This window comes from Daphnia pulicaria, chromosome 4 (genome assembly GCF_021234035.1).
Source record: "Daphnia pulicaria isolate SC F1-1A chromosome 4, SC_F0-13Bv2, whole genome shotgun sequence".
In the NCBI taxonomy this organism is placed as follows: domain Eukaryota; kingdom Metazoa; phylum Arthropoda; class Branchiopoda; order Diplostraca; family Daphniidae; genus Daphnia; species Daphnia pulicaria.
In genome coordinates this window covers 42,428-59,897 of record NC_060916.1, presented here as the reverse complement: position 1 = coordinate 59,897, position 17,470 = coordinate 42,428, and the positions used below count along the sequence as shown (strand labels likewise).

At 36.4% G+C, this 17,470-nt stretch overlaps 2 protein-coding genes and 1 long non-coding RNA gene across 5 annotated transcripts; 2 read left to right on the top strand and 1 right to left on the bottom strand.

The window, feature by feature from the left end:
- Window positions 1–191: 191 nt before the first annotated feature.
- LOC124336585 lies at window positions 192–3,168 on the bottom strand. Of its 3 annotated transcripts, none has more exons than XR_006917088.1 (4): window positions 2,887–3,168; window positions 1,757–1,995; window positions 379–651; window positions 192–306 (listed from the first exon to the last, which is right to left on the bottom strand). It is a non-coding gene; the product is annotated as an uncharacterized LOC124336585 (long non-coding RNA). The 3 variants fall into 3 exon arrangements; XR_006917089.1 differs by having other exon boundaries at window positions 379–648; XR_006917090.1 differs by lacking the exon at window positions 1,757–1,995.
- A 342-nt stretch (window positions 3,169–3,510) lies between these two features.
- LOC124336547 lies at window positions 3,511–9,219 on the top strand. The gene is made up of 18 exons (XM_046790397.1): window positions 3,511–3,749; window positions 4,341–5,736; window positions 5,817–5,912; window positions 5,975–6,049; window positions 6,212–6,286; window positions 6,351–6,413; window positions 6,486–6,569; window positions 6,630–6,692; window positions 6,769–6,852; window positions 6,914–6,976; window positions 7,186–7,260; window positions 7,327–7,389; window positions 7,467–7,550; window positions 7,611–7,673; window positions 7,885–7,959; window positions 8,176–8,220; window positions 8,293–8,472; window positions 8,541–9,219. The coding sequence occupies exons 2-18, from the start codon at window positions 4,353–4,355 to the stop codon at window positions 9,020–9,022; spliced, it is 3,054 nt and encodes a 1,017-aa protein (XP_046646353.1). The 5' UTR covers window positions 3,511–3,749; window positions 4,341–4,352; the 3' UTR covers window positions 9,023–9,219.
- Window positions 9,220–12,810: 3,591 nt separating this feature from the next.
- On the top strand, window positions 12,811–14,451 carry LOC124336299. Its single transcript, XM_046790051.1, has 5 exons — window positions 12,811–13,015; window positions 13,127–13,270; window positions 13,341–13,677; window positions 13,741–14,265; window positions 14,307–14,451. The coding sequence occupies exons 1-4, from the start codon at window positions 12,887–12,889 to the stop codon at window positions 14,226–14,228; spliced, it is 1,098 nt and encodes a 365-aa protein (XP_046646007.1). The 5' UTR covers window positions 12,811–12,886; the 3' UTR covers window positions 14,229–14,265; window positions 14,307–14,451.
- The last annotated feature ends 3,019 nt before the right edge of the window (window positions 14,452–17,470 follow it).

Below are 17,470 nucleotides of genomic sequence, written 5' to 3'. Positions count from 1 at the left end.
TGTAGTCATACTAGGCTTCCGGGTTAGACTCATGACCCTCCAAAAGTTTTCATCGGATCATGCGCCTTCCAAGTCCCCGTTCGACCAGAGCCCTCCCCTCCTCCTGGTTTCACAGCGGGTGAGTGACCACCGGCGGGCGTTGGTTAGTGGTTAGTTAGGGAAACGGGGCCACAGAAAAGAAGGGAGCCCAGATATGCACTTTTAATTTATCTAACTACACAATTTATCAGCCAGTCTTGAATTACAGCATTCTCTCCTCAGTTTTACCAAAGAATCAAGTCTTTGGAACAGCGGTAAAGGATTCAACTGAAAGAAGAATGAAGATTTGTAGAATTCAATAATTTTCAAATAATATTGAAAAATAACCAGCATTGTAACCTCAAAACAATCAATCCTAGATCGTCTTAAATGAGAAGTTATTTTGGTGGTATCTGCAACCTCTAGAGTGGCACACTCACTCACAGTCCACAATATAGTGGCTATATATGGGTAGTATATATAGTACAATATATGGGTTCCATATTATCCCAGCTGTATTCCTCCCAAGTGAGACGGGCTAAAGGGCCGAAACGGGCGTTTCGGCCGGATGAGAGCCAGGCCGGCCCAAAATGTCGTCCTCCTTTCAGCTCCAGCCATCTCGAAATTCATCTTCTAAGAAAAAGATATCCATCAAAAGAAAGAAAGAAAGTATTTTTATTAGCGTTCGTATGGGACTGGGAAGAAAAAAGTAACAACTTTTGGTTCTCCCAAAGACAAACAGAAAGTCAATACAAAACCCAGGCCATTAACAACAAACCCTACCGCTTAAAATGGGCTCGTCGCTGCCGTAATAAAGAATAAAATAATAAAGAAAAGGTACATAAAAAAAACTTTAATTATAAAAACATTCTATAATTAAGCAAAAAGACAAAAACAACTACTATTGGCAGCTGCATGATCAACCACATTATTTTAACTCGTTTATTCTACACGAGAACTGCAATCCTAATCATTTCGACATATATAGAGAAATTTGTGCACTTAAATCATTCAACCCACATCTAACCCACCCTTAAATATGGTGAAAATAATAAATAATAAATAAATAAATTGGGGAAAGCGCAGAGGAAAGCCAAAAATTGTGTCATCAAGACAAGCGAATTTACGATGTTGAAAAAGACTGGACTCCAAAAATGATATTGAAAAAATAATTTGAACACTTCAACATTTAGAACATGTTGAAACTATAAATATAATAAGAAACTTACTTCAAGTTTGAAAGACTTCCCGAAATAAAAAAACGACTCTTCGTTTCAACTACAGCAACAAAAAGCAAATCGCGAGATCAAGCAGGTACCACTGGTTAGCACGGAATAACGCCAATGCATGACATAATTAAATTGAAACTTATTCAACTACTATCGAATGAAACACGAAATCTTGGTGATGTCGCCATTAAACCAACATTCGTTGGTTACATCTCCCAGTAATCTTGGTCTCAAGTCGATGGGATTTTCATAACAGTCGGGAACATCGACAAGTTAAATGAACGACAGGTATTAGGAGGTCGGTCTTATCGGTCTGCTACCTGATCGTTTTGGGTACTATCACTCACGTGGGATAACTACAAGCTTTGAAAATCTCAATTAAATTCTCCCACAAAAAGTGATGCAAACGGAGAGCACCATATTAAAATTATTGGATGACGAAAACATCAATTGATCGTGACAGTGGGAAACAAGCGAAACAATAAAAGAAAAAAACGTGTCGCACTCACCGAATGTCGATTGATGGCTCTTCCGTTTTACCGGAGGGTGTGTGTCTTCACGCTGGCACACTGAAAACTAGGTTCAAACTTCACACAAGTTGATCACTGCTGGATTGCGGAGTAAATGCCATGGGGTCCGTTCATGAACATTTGCATTTTGTGTAGCTGAGTTGAGGCCATCGGTTAACGTCGCCTTCCGGGTATCCGGAAGTCATTTTCAATAGGAGTATACTAAGTGTAAGTGAAACCTGAATCATGACACATCAAAAAATTTTAAATAAGTTTTATTATTCATTACAATTTTAAGGTCAAGATAAATGGACAGCAGGATCCGTCTCAAACTTGATCAATTCTGGCCAGGCACAACAGGCATTTGCCTCATTGAGTGAAGGAAAATGTTAAAAAATGAAGTGACAGATAGAATAATTCATTTTTTTAGTAAATCAGAATCCCGTTTCTATAATTTTTGAATTCAAACATTCTTCTATCTAACAGTCCCATCGCTTATGGCTTAATATATTTTGTAAGAAAGGAACATGTCAGAGCTGAAAACGGAAAACAAAAACTGAGAACAAAAAAAGTGTGCCCGACTCGCTGCTATTGGACGATTGATAGACAATCAACAAAATAAGAAATATGCAAATAAGGACACATACCAGTTCTACTGCAGGGAGAGATTTAAGTGATTAAAGCTTCAAGTGGCGATATAAATACAGGACTCACTGAGAGAGTGCAGCAAAAACCAATAAATCATGATTTGAATTGACCATTTTCTTCTGAATTGCAATAGCAGCAATTAATTGATGTGTGTGTAATTTATCTAATGTGTACAGTTCACCTTTTGAATAACAAAAGCCTTTTTCCCACAGTTGGTTTCGAGAGAAATATAAAGTAAACTATTAGTCAACTTCTTCTTTCCTACACAATGTGTGTGCAGGAAAACGTAAAGCATTTTCTCCCTTCAGGCAGAATTGATAGAAGATCCTTACAATGACATGTAAAATAGATCCCTAGAACCACAGTTTAGTGATTACTTGAAAACGAAAACCCATCCTTAAAAGATAAAAATCAATTCGAAACTATTGATAGGAAATCAAAGAAAAAATGGCGTGAAATACGAAATGTAAATAAATCATTACCTGACTTGTGTTTTAATTGAAAGTTTAGATGGTGTGTATTCCGATAAAACACCAAAATTTGCATTCTCTCAAGAGACTCACGTTTGTAAGCAAATAGATCACATAGAAGTGCACATTGCACACCTTGCTGGCGCGAGAAATGAAGAAGACATTAAGTAGCAGACGATGAATGGCAATGACAGATAAGTAGTAAAGAATTTCTCCGCTAGATGCTATACAATCGCCTGTATACAATCCGTCAGGGTTTCTTGACTGCTGGATGGATGGATTAAGTCGGATGCAGCGGTAAACTTGCCCAAAAATTTCAGCAAGCGATGGACCCAGACGAAAATCATAATTGAAAATATTTTGAAGATTTGATACATTCCCCGCGTCCTTTTATAGCTGTGAAAATTTCTCTTCTGATCACCGGCATCAATAGTCGAAGGTTTCAGAGGAAAAATCTGTCTCACTGCAAAGGGCGTCGCCTATAATCACGCGGTTGGTGGGTGTCAGCTAGCCAAACTCATTTCAATGTGAAATATGCAGCGTTCGAGATTTCTTCAGCAATCTCTTAGCTTATTTTATTTATTTTGGTATATTTTGTTTTAAAGAATCAAGAATCTGTTTGAATACTCGGGATGTTCTGTTTATAAAACCTTGGCGGGAATATCAGATGACATATTTTTTTATCTGCAACTCTCGAGGATGAACTTTATTCGCGAAAACCCAATTCGAATGAGTCTGCCTTTATAATTTTGTATCAAATTGTGAGTCTTTATTCAATTTCAAACTTGAACGTCAACAGTCGTGTCAATAAAACCAATAAACAATTCTAGTGAATATCGTTTGATGTGTACAACCTGTGCTTTGTATCATCTAAGGTAAGCCTGTTTAATTTTTCTGTGGAATTGATTTTTATAAATTAATTTCAATTGTTGCAATTACAAAAACAAATTCCCTCAGAACAAATTGAAAATGGTTACCATCCCAATAAACTGCATCTTCGCCATCCTTTAGTCGTTTGTGAGCAATAATGTATCATCTTCAATAGTGCTTGGGTGTTGGTGGATAACACAGAGTAATATGAGTGGCATTCGAGATTTCTATGACCTTTAAGTTTCATGTCATTTGCCTGGGAGTTTGTTTAACTGCTGATTGAGGATTTCATTGTCCACCCGAAATGTTACTCTTAGTACGAAATACTACTTAGCCAGGAATATTGAATTACACTTCTGTTTAGTCTTCCACTCAATCCTGGACTTTAACCGCGCACACGAATAATAAAAAAAATAAGTTTTATCGCGAACCTTTAACAGTGTACACGCACTGCTAGCGAATGAGTCTGCCCAACTTATCTGTATGAATTCGCAGTGATTCGTTAGTTCCATTTTAGATAAAGAGTTTAAGTGTTAAATAAAACTAAAAGTGGTCCCGGTTTCATCTAAAAATAAATTCTTTTTCACTATTACAAGTTTTGAACGGAAATGGTTACTACACAAATGAGGTGCATCCTCGTCATATTTTTGGTTGCCGTTTGCTGCAACTGCCAATCGGACAACCCCGGTGGTTCTTCTTCTTGGGAGAAACTGCAAATCTCACCGGACCCGTTAAGTTCCATGGAGTACGGCAACTTTCTCGTTGAAATTTACGAACACGCAAATAATCACAAGCCAACGACAACAGCCAATGAGAAAAAATATTTCTACTCTCCTCTTGCCCTACTGGACCACAAAAGTGCCTTTGTTACTTACAACAAGTTTACGAAGCAAACAGAGATGAGATTCCGCATTGAAATGTGGAACGACAAAGTCCAAAATGAAGTTGTGAAACATTTGAACAAATCTATCGGCCATGAAATCAAATCCAATAAAGTGAGAGTCATTCCCTTGGAGAAGGTCATTCTCGCCAGCAAAAGACCCACAATGGATTATTCGCTATCGCCAGAGTGGACGAATTATGACAAGAGCAAAATCCTTTGGCTTTCTCTGTCGTGTAATGACCAGAAAATCTGCGACGAACTGGCCAATGAAATGCGATCCGTTCCCAAACATGCAGACCATTTCAAACTCTTGTACAGTTTGTCATCGCAGTTGTCGCAAACCAAACATACGACCATCAGCATTGACAGCTTCACTTCCGGTCAAATGGTCTCGACTCTTTTACAGAAATTTGAAGACAAAAAAGAAATTTTTCTGACGGCCAACGACGAGAAGAAAATGTTGACGGAAACGGCCACCAACATCCGAATGGATACATTTGACGACTACGAGGTCTTGTCTCCGGACACGGAATCCCAAATTTTGAGTATTTTAAAAGATTTGCTCGTCACGTCCAGGACAACCATCAAAGAACAAAGGGATAAAATGTGGGACTCGGTTTTCTGGAATGACGACAATTATCGGCCGGACAAGACGACGAAAACGTTAAATGAAATCATCAACAAACTGGACACGGAAACTCAAAAGAAATTGGCGGATATGTTTAAAACTCGAGAGAATAAAGAAAAAATCCAACACAATTACGACTTAAGCAGTTGGGCTGACGTTGACGGAATCAGTTCAGTCATTTCAGGGAAAAAGGCGAACGATTCCGATAGTTCCCGGCGGGTTGAAATTTTGAAGGAAGACGTGAAAAAATTATTACAAGAAAGTAGAAATCACGTCGAATGGGACGGAGAAAAATTTGTGCCCAAACCGATGCAATTGAGCAGAATCAATTTGGCCAAATTTCGTGATCCTCAATCGTTTCAGGATCGCAACCTCCGTGTCCGTTACACAAGCGCTGAACTATCAGCGCCAATCAAATTTGTAGAACACGCAGAATTGACCGTCACTGGCGAATGGAACAATTTAAAGGAGGAACTCAAAGGTATTTGAAACAATTTTTGCAAATAAAATTAAATATTGAATTCATTAAATTGAAATTGAATTATTATAATTGAATTGCAGCCACTACTGAGCTCTTAAACATAACCATGAATAACTTGGTGAAAATAAATGCCGAGCTTAGTAATGTGAAGAGCGACTTGACTAATAAATTAGAAGGTATTTCGAATTATTTAAGGATTGACGAAAACTGCATTCCAAAACGATGTGCGTTTGAACAGGGACTAAAAAAGAGTTGGAGAAAACCGAAATCAACTTGGAGAAAACGAAGGCAAATTTATCTACCCAGTTAAATGGTATTTTATCGTTACTTAATAATTACAAAAAATTTAAATGCAACCGAAAAATTTCGCTTTTATAGCAAATCTTAACATTTTTTCAAACAAATACTTTTGCATTTTGTAAGCTACAACTTCTTGGATGTTGATGCCTTAAAATTGTGTTCTTATTATACGCAGAGACTAAGCAGGACTTGTTGAAAACGAGGCCCGATTTCCTAAAAACTTTTGATGATTTATCAACAAAATTAAATGGTATTTTATTTTATTTTGAAAAATTTGATAAAATTCAAATGCAAGACCTTTCCAATAAATTTAGCAACTAACAAAGAATTGGCAGAATTGAAAACCATGGTCAGAAATTGTTCAACTGAATTCGAAAGTAAATTTTAAGTTGAATGAAATTTTTTTGAAAACTTGATTTAATTTAATTCTGTTTTCTTTGAATTTATAGTGACTAAAAAGGAGTTGGGGAAAACCAAAATCGACTTGGAGGAAACGAGGACCAATGTTAAGAATTTTTCTACACAGTTAAATGGTAATTTTGTTGTTTTATTAGAAAATGTGATCAAATCCAAAAACATTTTCATAAATTTAGCAACTAAAAAAGAATTGGCAGAATTGAAAACCAAGACCGGAAATTTTTCAACTGAATTCGACAGTAAATTTTAAATTGAATAACAAGTTTTTTAAAAATAATTTGTTTAAATTAAATTCTATTTTCTTTGAATTTATAGAGACTAAAAAGGAGTTGGGGAAAACCAAAATCGACTTGGAGGAAACAAGGACCAATGTTAAGAATTTATCTACACAGTTAAATGGTAATTTAATTTTTAGATTAGAAAAAAGAGATAAAATCCAAATACCTTTTCATAAATTTAGCGACTAAGAAAGAATTAGCAGAAACGAAAATCACAGCTGGAAATTTCTCAACTGAACTCAAAGGTTAACCGGGCAATTCTTTAAATATTTAATGCACATTATAATGAAATTATAAATGAAATAATTCGACTATGTAAGCGCATAGCAAATATTAAGCCTTTTCCTTAACAAAATAGGTTCGAAATATTTTTTTGTTAAAATTTTGTAAGCTCAAAACCTTACGATGAATTTGTTTTTAACTCGATTTAATTGTGGTTTTTAAAATCACACAGAGACTAAGCAGGATTTGCTGAAAACAAGGGCTGATTTAACCAAAAAAGAAGATGATTTGTCAACCAAATTAAAAGGTATTTAACTGCTAGATTGAAAAATTATAAAAACCCCAAATGCCAAAACCTTTTCAATGAATTTAGCGACTGAAAAAGAATTGGTAGAATTGAAAACCACGACCGGAAATTTTTCAACTGAATTCGACAGTAAATTTAAAATTGAATAAAAAGTTTTTTAAAATAATTTGTTTAAATTTAATTCTATTTTAAATCTGAATTTATAGGGACTAAAAAGGAGTTGGGGAAAACCAAAATCGACTTGGAGGAAACGAAGAGCAATGTTAAGAATTTATCTACACAGTTAAATGGTAATTTTATTGTTATATTAGAAAATGAGATATAATCCAAATACATTTTTATAAATTTAGCGACTGAAAAAAAATTAGCAGAAACGAAAATCGCAGCCGGAAATTTGTCAACTGAACTCAAAGGTTAACCGGACATTTCTTTAAATATAAATATTTAATACACATTATGTTGAATTAAAAATGAAATAATTTGACTATGTAAGCGCATGAATAAATATCAAACATTTTCCTTAACAAAATACGTTCGAAATATTTGTATAAATTTTGTAAGGTTAATACCTAAAGTTGAATTTGTTTTTGACTCGATTTAATTGTGTTTCTTTATCACACACAGAGACTAAGCAGGATTTGATGAAAACGAGGGCTGATTTAACCAATAAAGACGATGATTTGTCAACAAAAATAAAAGGTATTTTAATGCTAGATTGTGAAATTCGGTGAAATTGGAAAAATCCCAAATGCAAAAACCTTTTCAATGAATTTGGTGACTGAAAAGTGAAAAAATAGAGTCGACTTTTTCGGCAACATTTGCGACCAAATGTAGCCGGAAAAATCCTCAAAAGAATTTGTACCAACTAATTTTTTTTTTAAATGTGATTGGGTATATGGACTGCGTAACGATTAGAACACGAACTTAAAGTCGCCGAGGAAAATCTGAGTACAGTGAAAGGTAGGTCTAGAATTTATTTCTGGAATTTATTAATTGTTTTAATTTTTAATATAATCCAATGAAATGGTTTAGAAATTTTCTATGTTTTGGGAATTACAACAAATTTGAGCACAACGAGAACGGTCGTTGGTCAAATGCCAACCTCGTGTGCAGATCTGGAGCGAAATGGACAAAAAGTCAACGGATTCTTTTTGGTGAAAGGATCGAAAAAGATGGAAACGGTTTACTGTAACTTTTATCCTAATCAAACTGGTATGAAATGTTGAAGTTTCTTGTTTATTGATTCCCTAATTAAATTAGTCGAAATCTTTTGTTTACAGCCAAGCAAAAATGGATTGGATACGCCGACGTCAAGTCGGCGCCCGTCCATTTCTACGTCCAGAGAAATTCTTCATTTGACACAAAAGACACTCCGCTTCCGTTCGATTTGGTGCGGGTGAACGAGGGAAATGCCATGAATTTGATAACGGGAAAATTCACGGCACCGCAACCGGGAACTTATTTTTTCTCATTCGCGGCAGTGGTGCGTCTTTCATCTTCATCAACTTTTGTTGATTTTTATTCTCATCTTTATTTGAACGGGAATCCAATCGGGTCGAGTAAAGTTTACGAGCATAAAAGCCCCGGTGATCAATGGAATCCGTTGACCCTCCAGTCGACGCTGAACTTGAAAAAAGGAGATCAACTCTGGGTGCAGAATTGGTATCGTGATGATACAGCCTCGACTTTGTATGACGGCGGTAACCGCTACACCCATTTCACGGGTTTCTTGTTGGAGGAGGAAATTTTCGACTCCCTTTGAAGTTCAACTTCATCGGCGACACGAAACATTTTCGACCCGAACATTTTTCTTTAACGTCGACACGAAATTTTGGGGAAGGGAATTTTAAGGGGGTAGGGGAAATAATTTGATCGACTCTTAATTCATTTTATCATTTAGGGGTAGGAATTTTTTTTACCAAACTTTGACTATGGATGCAATTACACTTATTAAATGCACCAACCAAGTTTTTAGTTTCTATCTGCAAACTCTGGACGTTACAAACAAAAAACCAATTTTGATTGCCAAATTTACAAAAGGCGTGTCGGACTAGATATGGGAAATATTTCATTTGCCTCTAATTCGTTTAAGGATTAGAATTTTTCGAATACACTTTCAAAATGACACATAGCTAAACCGCACGCATAGCTGAACACAAATTCGCTTTTCTATATCTGTAAAAACCTGAATCCTCCAAAAAATTTCTCAATTTATTTTCTTGTCGCAGCTCAAATTGAATCAAATCAACACGAGAACGAAACTCTTTTAGTGTCTACGTTATCTCATTTTTCTTTGGAAAATGCGTTTCACTTTTTCAGTTTTAATTTACAGAATTTGAATTTCACCCGCCACAATAAATGGCGCGCCATTTATTCGTTCGTTGTGAAAAGACGAAAAAGCAACGGTCGTTAAATAAAAAAGAAATGAAAGACCAATTTCATTTCACATTTCATTTCAATCGTGTCGTGCGAATCAATCATGCCAATTGGGCACGTCATCAGTCAAAAAATGACAATTGAAATTTCAATTAGCGACAGGTACAAAAAGTTCTTACCTGCTGCTTCCATTTTGATGCATGTCACGTGGTGTTGTGGGGACTTGTGGCTCATCAGGTGAGTGGAATTTTCTGAATCTTGGGTCCAGAGTCTCGTTCGGCCATTCACGGTTTCTTGAGGCATCAATTGTGATGATTACGTGACGTCAATCTCCACAAATCTCACTAGAATCAAACAAATGGTTTCAACTTTGACACAATACTGTGAACTGAGTTGTTGGCAGACTTGTGGCCAAATTAATTCTTTACTTGACGAGATTTAACGAGTTTCACAACTTTCAGTTTTGATTTGGCACTGCAGACGAACTATTGTGAGAACCAGGAAGCGGCGATGCCAAATTTAAATTAGCAAAACAAAACAAAAAAAAACTGTCTTTTTGATTTCTTAAATGATTCTCAAATAATAAGTTTTATCTGCAAAAATGTAGACGTGACGAGTGAAAAACCGACTATGATTTAGATTTACGTTTAGGAATGGGAGAAAATTCATTCGCCTCTAATTCTTTACGGATTGAAATTTTTCGAAAATCTTTTCAAGGTTAAACGCGCACTACAGTTGTTCATGGCTGAACAAAATTTGCGTGCCTATATTTGAGATAAACAACGGGGGAAGTGAAAAACTCATTTTGATTGCCAGATTTTCCAAAAAAAAATGTAAATTTCTCAATCCACATCAGAGTTAATGATTAACTCAATCGACATGAGAACTTTAAAAGATGAGAATTTGTTATCACTTGGCTGGGGGCGCAAGATCTGGCTGCGCAAGGAATGTCGGCAACGTAGTCAACAGTAAACATCTTTGTTATCTCTACTTCCAGTTCTGACCAACGTTGAATGTAGGGGGACACAAGCTTCCGTTTTTCTCGACACGCAAGATGCATTTTGTAAGCTCAGCATCTCAAAACCCCTCGAGGACAATGAATTGGCCGGTTTTAGCCACCGATTTGTTGGTATCCTTGCAATACCCCGGAAGAATTGAGGAAAATAAAAAGGTGTTGATCAAGATCGACTTACAGGTTCGGCAAAACGTCATCCTCTCCGCTCATGAAACAATAGACGTCCCATTTAAGGGAATAGTCATCTGATCCATCCGGAAGAAAGAGTGCAGCAAGAGAGACATGCACAACTGTGAGTTTCATGCGTGTTCGTTTGAAGACTCTCGATGGGATTCCATAGACAGAAGCTCGTTGATGGGGTCTGCAAGTTGCATTTCTACTTGGATGGACAAAAAGATGTACATCATTTGGTTTTACTGGCAAAATCTATACAAGAATTGAAAAATCATGAAATTAATACTGAGTTCTATACATTCTCTATTAGCACAACTTACAAATATGATGGCCTGATGATGGCACGACCAATGTACAATGTAGAAGAAAAACGCTTTTGTGGGGAATTTTACGAATACACGGACCAACTAGTGAATTTTCTATCTGTAAAAATGTGGAAGCAAGTAATTTTATTATTATTTTTTTTTTTTTTTCCAAAAGGCGAATTACGCGATGGCACTGCGAGGCGGATGAAGAGCGAAGAGTCCCGGAAAATTCTAAATTTCATTGGCGATTCGGGTGTCAATTGGAAAATTGGTGCCAAACAAAAAATGATGAATTATGTCAGAATATCTGATTAAAAATTGATTAAAAAAATACTTGATCCCGCAACTTAGGTAGATGCGAGATAGGTGCGCCTGGTAGATACATTTTTTTTTTTACACGCAAGATGTTATAAAACATTGGCGAAAATATCAGATGAAAAGGATCTACAGCGAACGGGACATAAACATAGCGGAATCCTTGCTTCCAAAGGATCGAAAAAGAGGAGAAAATGGTTTAAGTTGCAACTTTAATGTCAATCGAAATGGTACGATAAGTTTTTATTTTACTTGTTATTGAGGTAATTAAAATTTAATTAAACGATTGCTAATGCGAATCACGATTGGAGCAGGTGCACTCAGCAATCTGCAATTTCACTTCAATTAAATTTAAATTTTCCTTCACCTACAATAATTGTCATTTCTTTTTTTTTATACGATTATAAAACGTAAAAACGCGGATGATAAATCAAATCAATTTGAGTCAATAACTTAAATCAACTTTTTTTTCCTTTTCCCTGTTTGTCCGCAGGTTAATCCTCAGTAAACGATATATTGTCCATAGCAACGTACAAAACAAATAACATCAGACCACGAGACTGACATTTAAAAATTATAATCGAAAACTTATCTTCTTATTTACAGGGATTATATCTAAACATAAAAAGTAAAAACCCGTTTATCTCAATTTATCAAGTGTAACCTTTCACTTAAATGCAACAAAGGGTCCAACTGTAAAAATTGAAACGCACGTCCAGTTTGAAAACACTCGTCTTATTTTCCGAAAACTAAAGAATGCGAATAAAATTATTCAAACTAACTTGGTTTGTGTCACTTTGGCCGTCTGGTATCTCTTGAAAGTTGAATGGTGAAGTGGATGTAACCAATTCTCATCAATGCCAGCCTTGAATTAAACTAAGAAATAACAAGAATCAAAATTTTTGTAAACAAAATTTTATACATGTGATCGTTCTTTCCCCCCCCCCCCCTCCCTTTTCTTACAAAAATACACAACAACAACAACAACAACAGACAACAACACATAGGACAGAAGGAGAGCCAACCTATTTCTTCTGCATACAGAATTACAGATGCTAGGCCACTATGGCTCTGTTTTCGTTTACGAGTCTTTTTTTCCTTTAAACTAATTGCAGTTCATTCGAGTCAATAATTAATATCTATTTGTTTTTGTTTTTCTGTTTTTTTCCCTGTTTGAGCAGTACGCAGGGTAACCCCCGCTTGAATAAAGGGAAGATTGTCCATAGCCACGTACAAAAACAAATAATACCATGACATTAAACTGACATTTAAAAATTCTAATCGAAAACTTATCTTCTTATTGACATACACAAAGACCCGTTGTTCTCAATTTATCACTAACCTTTAAGTTGGACGCAACAACAACAGGTCCACTTGTCTGTAAAAAATTGAAACGCACGTCCAGTTGGAAAACACAGTCTATTTTCCGAACAACAAAAGAATGGCGCATTTTTCTGTTGCCTCACTCACCCAAGTTGTTTGGTTGTTGGTTTTCATCTGCTGGACGCCGAGTTCGACTGGCGCTGCCTTTTCCTTAGAGGAAGAATTCCTACAACTGAAGGAAAATTATGTAGGAATTTATCAACATTTCTTTTTCACGCGAACGATGCTTCTGTTTTTGACCGTTCGATTCAATTTATTATTGTTGATGTCTTATTGTTATTTAATTTATTGCCAATAGATTCAAATGACACAAGTCGTGAAAAGTTTGGAGGCCAAAGTTGAACAACTAAAAAGTTTGGAGTCGACAGCGATTGAACAGCAGGCAAAAGTGACACAACTGGAGGCCAAAATGACACAACTGGAGTCGCAAGGCGAACTAAATGTAAGTCCTTACTGTTTCATTTAATTCAGAGTTTCACTGTGGGCAAAACACTTTTGGTTTTCTATGATAGAATGAACAAAGACAAGATTTGACATTGAAAGTAACTCAATTAGAGGTAAAAAATGTCCAACTGGAAGTCAAAATTGAAAAACTGGAGGCCAAAGTTGAACAACAAGATTCGCTTTTGACTTCCCTTTTACGCGAGAAAAATGAACGCACAGCAACCAACTTTAACTCGGTTGCAATTAGCAATAATCAATCGGCTGTTGTTTCCATCAACGGACTGCCGTCTTCATGCGGGGATCTCAAAATGATTGGCCACATTTGGAGTGGAATTTATTCCGTCATGGGATTGGCAAAAATGGAATCCGTTTACTGCGATTTCACTAAACTCCCTGAAGATGAGGGTAAACGTTTTAGAATCTCACGAATTATTCATTTGCAATTATTATCTATTTTTTATGAAAAAGGCTTTCAGATTTGGATCGGATACGTCGACGTCAAATCGGCGCCCGTCCATTTCTACGTCCAGAGAAATTCTTCATTTTCCGAAACATTATACACTAATACTCCGATTCCGTTCGATTTTGCGCGGGTGAACGAGGGAAATGCCATGGATTTGACAACGGGGAAATTCAAGGCACCGCGACCGGGAACTTATTTTTTCTCTTTCGCGGGAGTGGCGCGTCTTGAATCTTCATCTTCTTATGTTCAGTTTAATTCTGATCTTTTTTTGAACGGGAAACGAATCGGGGCGAGTTTAGTCGTAGAGAATAACGTCCCCGTCAATCAATATAGTCCAATGTCTTTGCAGTCGACGCTCAACTTGGAAAAAGGCGATCAAGTCTATGTGATGATTTATTACGATGGTTCATCCTCGTATTTGTTTGACGACATTTACCACCGGACCCATTTCACGGGTTTCATGTTGGAGGAGGAAATTGTGGCGTCCCTTTGAGATTCAACTTCATCGGCGACGCACGAAACATTTTTGACTATTTTGTTAAATGTCTTTTTGTTTAATGTTTCATGTCAACACGCAATTTTGGGGAAGGAAATTTTAAGGGGGAAGGGGAAATAATTCATTCGACTCTAATTCATTTAGGGGTAGAAATTTATGTACCAAAGTTAAACTGTGGATGCAATCACACTTACTGAATACACACACCAAGTTTTAAGTTCTTATCTGCAAAACTCTAGACGCGACAAGAAAAAAACCAATTTTGATTGCCAAATTTACAAAATGCGGGAGACCTTGGAATGGGAAAAAATTCATTCGCCTCTAATTCGTTTACGGTTTAGAATTTTAAAATAATTTTTTTACTGATGAATTCACATTTCAGTTGTGCACTTGTCCACTAAAATTCGTTTTTGAATCTCTAAAATCAAAAGCATGGGACGTGAAAACTCATTTTGATTGCCAGATATAAAATAGGGGAAGGGGAAGATAATTGAATCGACTCCAATTCGTTAAGGGATGGGAATTTCTTAACAAAAATTAAACTGTGGATGCAACTAAACATTTCCAATGCACACACCAATTTTCAATTTTCTATCTAACAATGTGAACGTCATAAGAAGAAAACCAAATTTGATTGCCAGCTTTTACAAAATAGAGGGTGAAAAATGGGAGAAAATTCATTCGCGTATAATTCACTTACGGAATGGAATTTCCAAATAGTTTTTTTTTACTGATGAATTAAAATTTCAATTGTGCAATCGTCCAGAAAAATTCGCATGTCTATCTCTAAAAATAAGGGCGTGGAAATTTATTTTGATTGATACCAGATTTTCCTAAAAAAATTGAAATTTCTCAATTTATTTTCCTATCGCAGCTCGAAATTAATTCAAATCAACACCAGAATGAAACGTTTCTATTCCCTACGAATCTCGTTCATCTTTAGTAAATGCATTTCACTCCCCCTCCCCGTTTTAATTAGCAAAATTAATTTTACCTGCGGAATAAAATGAACAGTGAAAAAGGCGAACAAACAAACGGCTGTTAAATAACAAAATGTCAGACTGGTCTTACGTAAGTGTTGGTCAACACTTTCAATTTAATGAAACGATTTCTAATGCGAATTGGGGCACGTCATCAGTCGGCAATTCGCAATTGAAATTACAATTCGTGAAAAGGCTTTCGTCTTCATCCTCGTATTTGTTTGGCGACAGTCGCCACTACACCCATTTCACGGGTTTCATGTTGGAGGAGGAAATTGTGGCGTCTCTTTGAGGTTCGACATCCAAAATGAACGTCAATTATTTGGGGAAAATAATTTTAAGGGGGAACGGAAGATAATTCATTCGACACCAATTCATTGAGGGGTGGAAATTTTTTTACCAAAATTGAACTGTGGATGTACACCCACTTCCATTAATATGGTATACAGTCATTGCGCAAAACAACGCACCTATTTTGGCTTTAACCAAAATTCTTCTTTCTTACAAAGAAAAAAATCTAACCCTTCCCTCTCGATAACAAACAACAAAGGCTGTACACCACTGTGTCCAAAATAGGTGCGTTGTTTTGCGCAATGACTGTAGACCATATTTATGGAAGTGGGTGTAATTACACTTACTGAATACACCCAAGTTTCAAAATTCTATCTGCAAAACTGCAGACGTTATTAACAAAAAACCCAATTTTGATTGCCAGATTGACAAAAAACGGAAGGCCTTAAAATGGGAGATAATTCATTCGCGTTTGATGTTCTTACGGATTGAAATTTTCAGAGCTATAGGTCTATTATAGACTCCGGGAAGGAATCCGAGAAAGACTCCGAGAAGGAGTCTAGAGCTCTGAAATTTTTAAACTTTACAGATGAATTCACATGTCGATTGTTCACTCGTTCACCAAAGTTCGCTTTTGAATCTCTAAAATCAAGGGCAAGGGACGTGAAAAACTCTTTTTGATTGCCAGATATAAAATAGGGAAAGGGAAGATTATTGAATCGACTCCAATTCGTTAAGGGATGAGAATTTATTTACTTTTAAATTGAACTGTGGATGCAACTAAGCATTTGTAACGCACAAACATATTCTCAAATTTTGATCTGGAAAAATGTAGACGCGACAAGTAAAAAACCAATTTTGATTGCCAGATTTACAACATGTGGACTGAACTCAAATTTAAAAAATGAATTCGCGTCTAATTCACTTACCGATGGGAATTTTCAAATACCGTAAACTATTTACTCGTGAACTGCTCTCATTTCAATTGAACATTACTACAGAAACATTACTTTCGCCCGTCTGTCTGTAAAACTAAGGGCGGAGGACTTAAGTTTTAATTCAAGAATTTTGATTCCATCGTCGACTGACGTCATTCGTCTTTATATGAATGAAAAGGCCGATAACTAGCGGGAATCATGAATAATGCCCACCTCAGATGATGGCGGCCGTACTAATATCCAGTAACCGTGCGAATTACGTTTTGTCGGCTACCCTCGACCTCCCCTGGAAGTTACATAATTTATCGCCAAAGATTAATCATACCAACCCCAGACGACGGTGACTTATTATCGCCTAAACGTTTTTCTGCCCAGAGAGAAGAAAACGGTTTCCTGATTAAGTGGCGGCCACATTAGTCAAAAAAAAAGAAGAAGGCCGGAATAATGAAGGGGAAATTAATCGAAAAAGAGTATGAGCTTTGCTTCGTGTTTACGCCCACTAATGTCCAACAACAAATTGAGCTGCCTGATGAGAACACACGGAAAAAATAATGCCTCCATCACATGTGTGTCGGATCTAATCAACCTAAGTACAAACATCCAATCGGAAACTTTTCTCTCCCCGCCGCCTTCTCACGCACCAACTTCATTTCACGGATGATTAGGTTCCAGTATATCGGCATCATTTTCTTCTGGACTTTTTTCATCAACCAATGATGACCTTCTGGCTTGTACCAGCCCAAACCTTTTGGTATAACAAACTTTTATTTTGGCGATCGCAGCCTCTGGGAGTGACACACGGCCCCCGTCAGTTATTAACTTATTATTAATAAATTCCAATATCTCCGTCGTTCCAACAACAAGCAGTATACACAGAGCACGTTTGATTGAATATTGCTGGCTATATAAATGTCAGCCCAAAAAAGTCAACAGTTATGGGGAAACAGGTGTTTAGATAGTACATTGTATGGCCTCATATATATATAGGTAGCTGGGAATAAATATGAAATTGCTACCGGCGGGAAGGAAG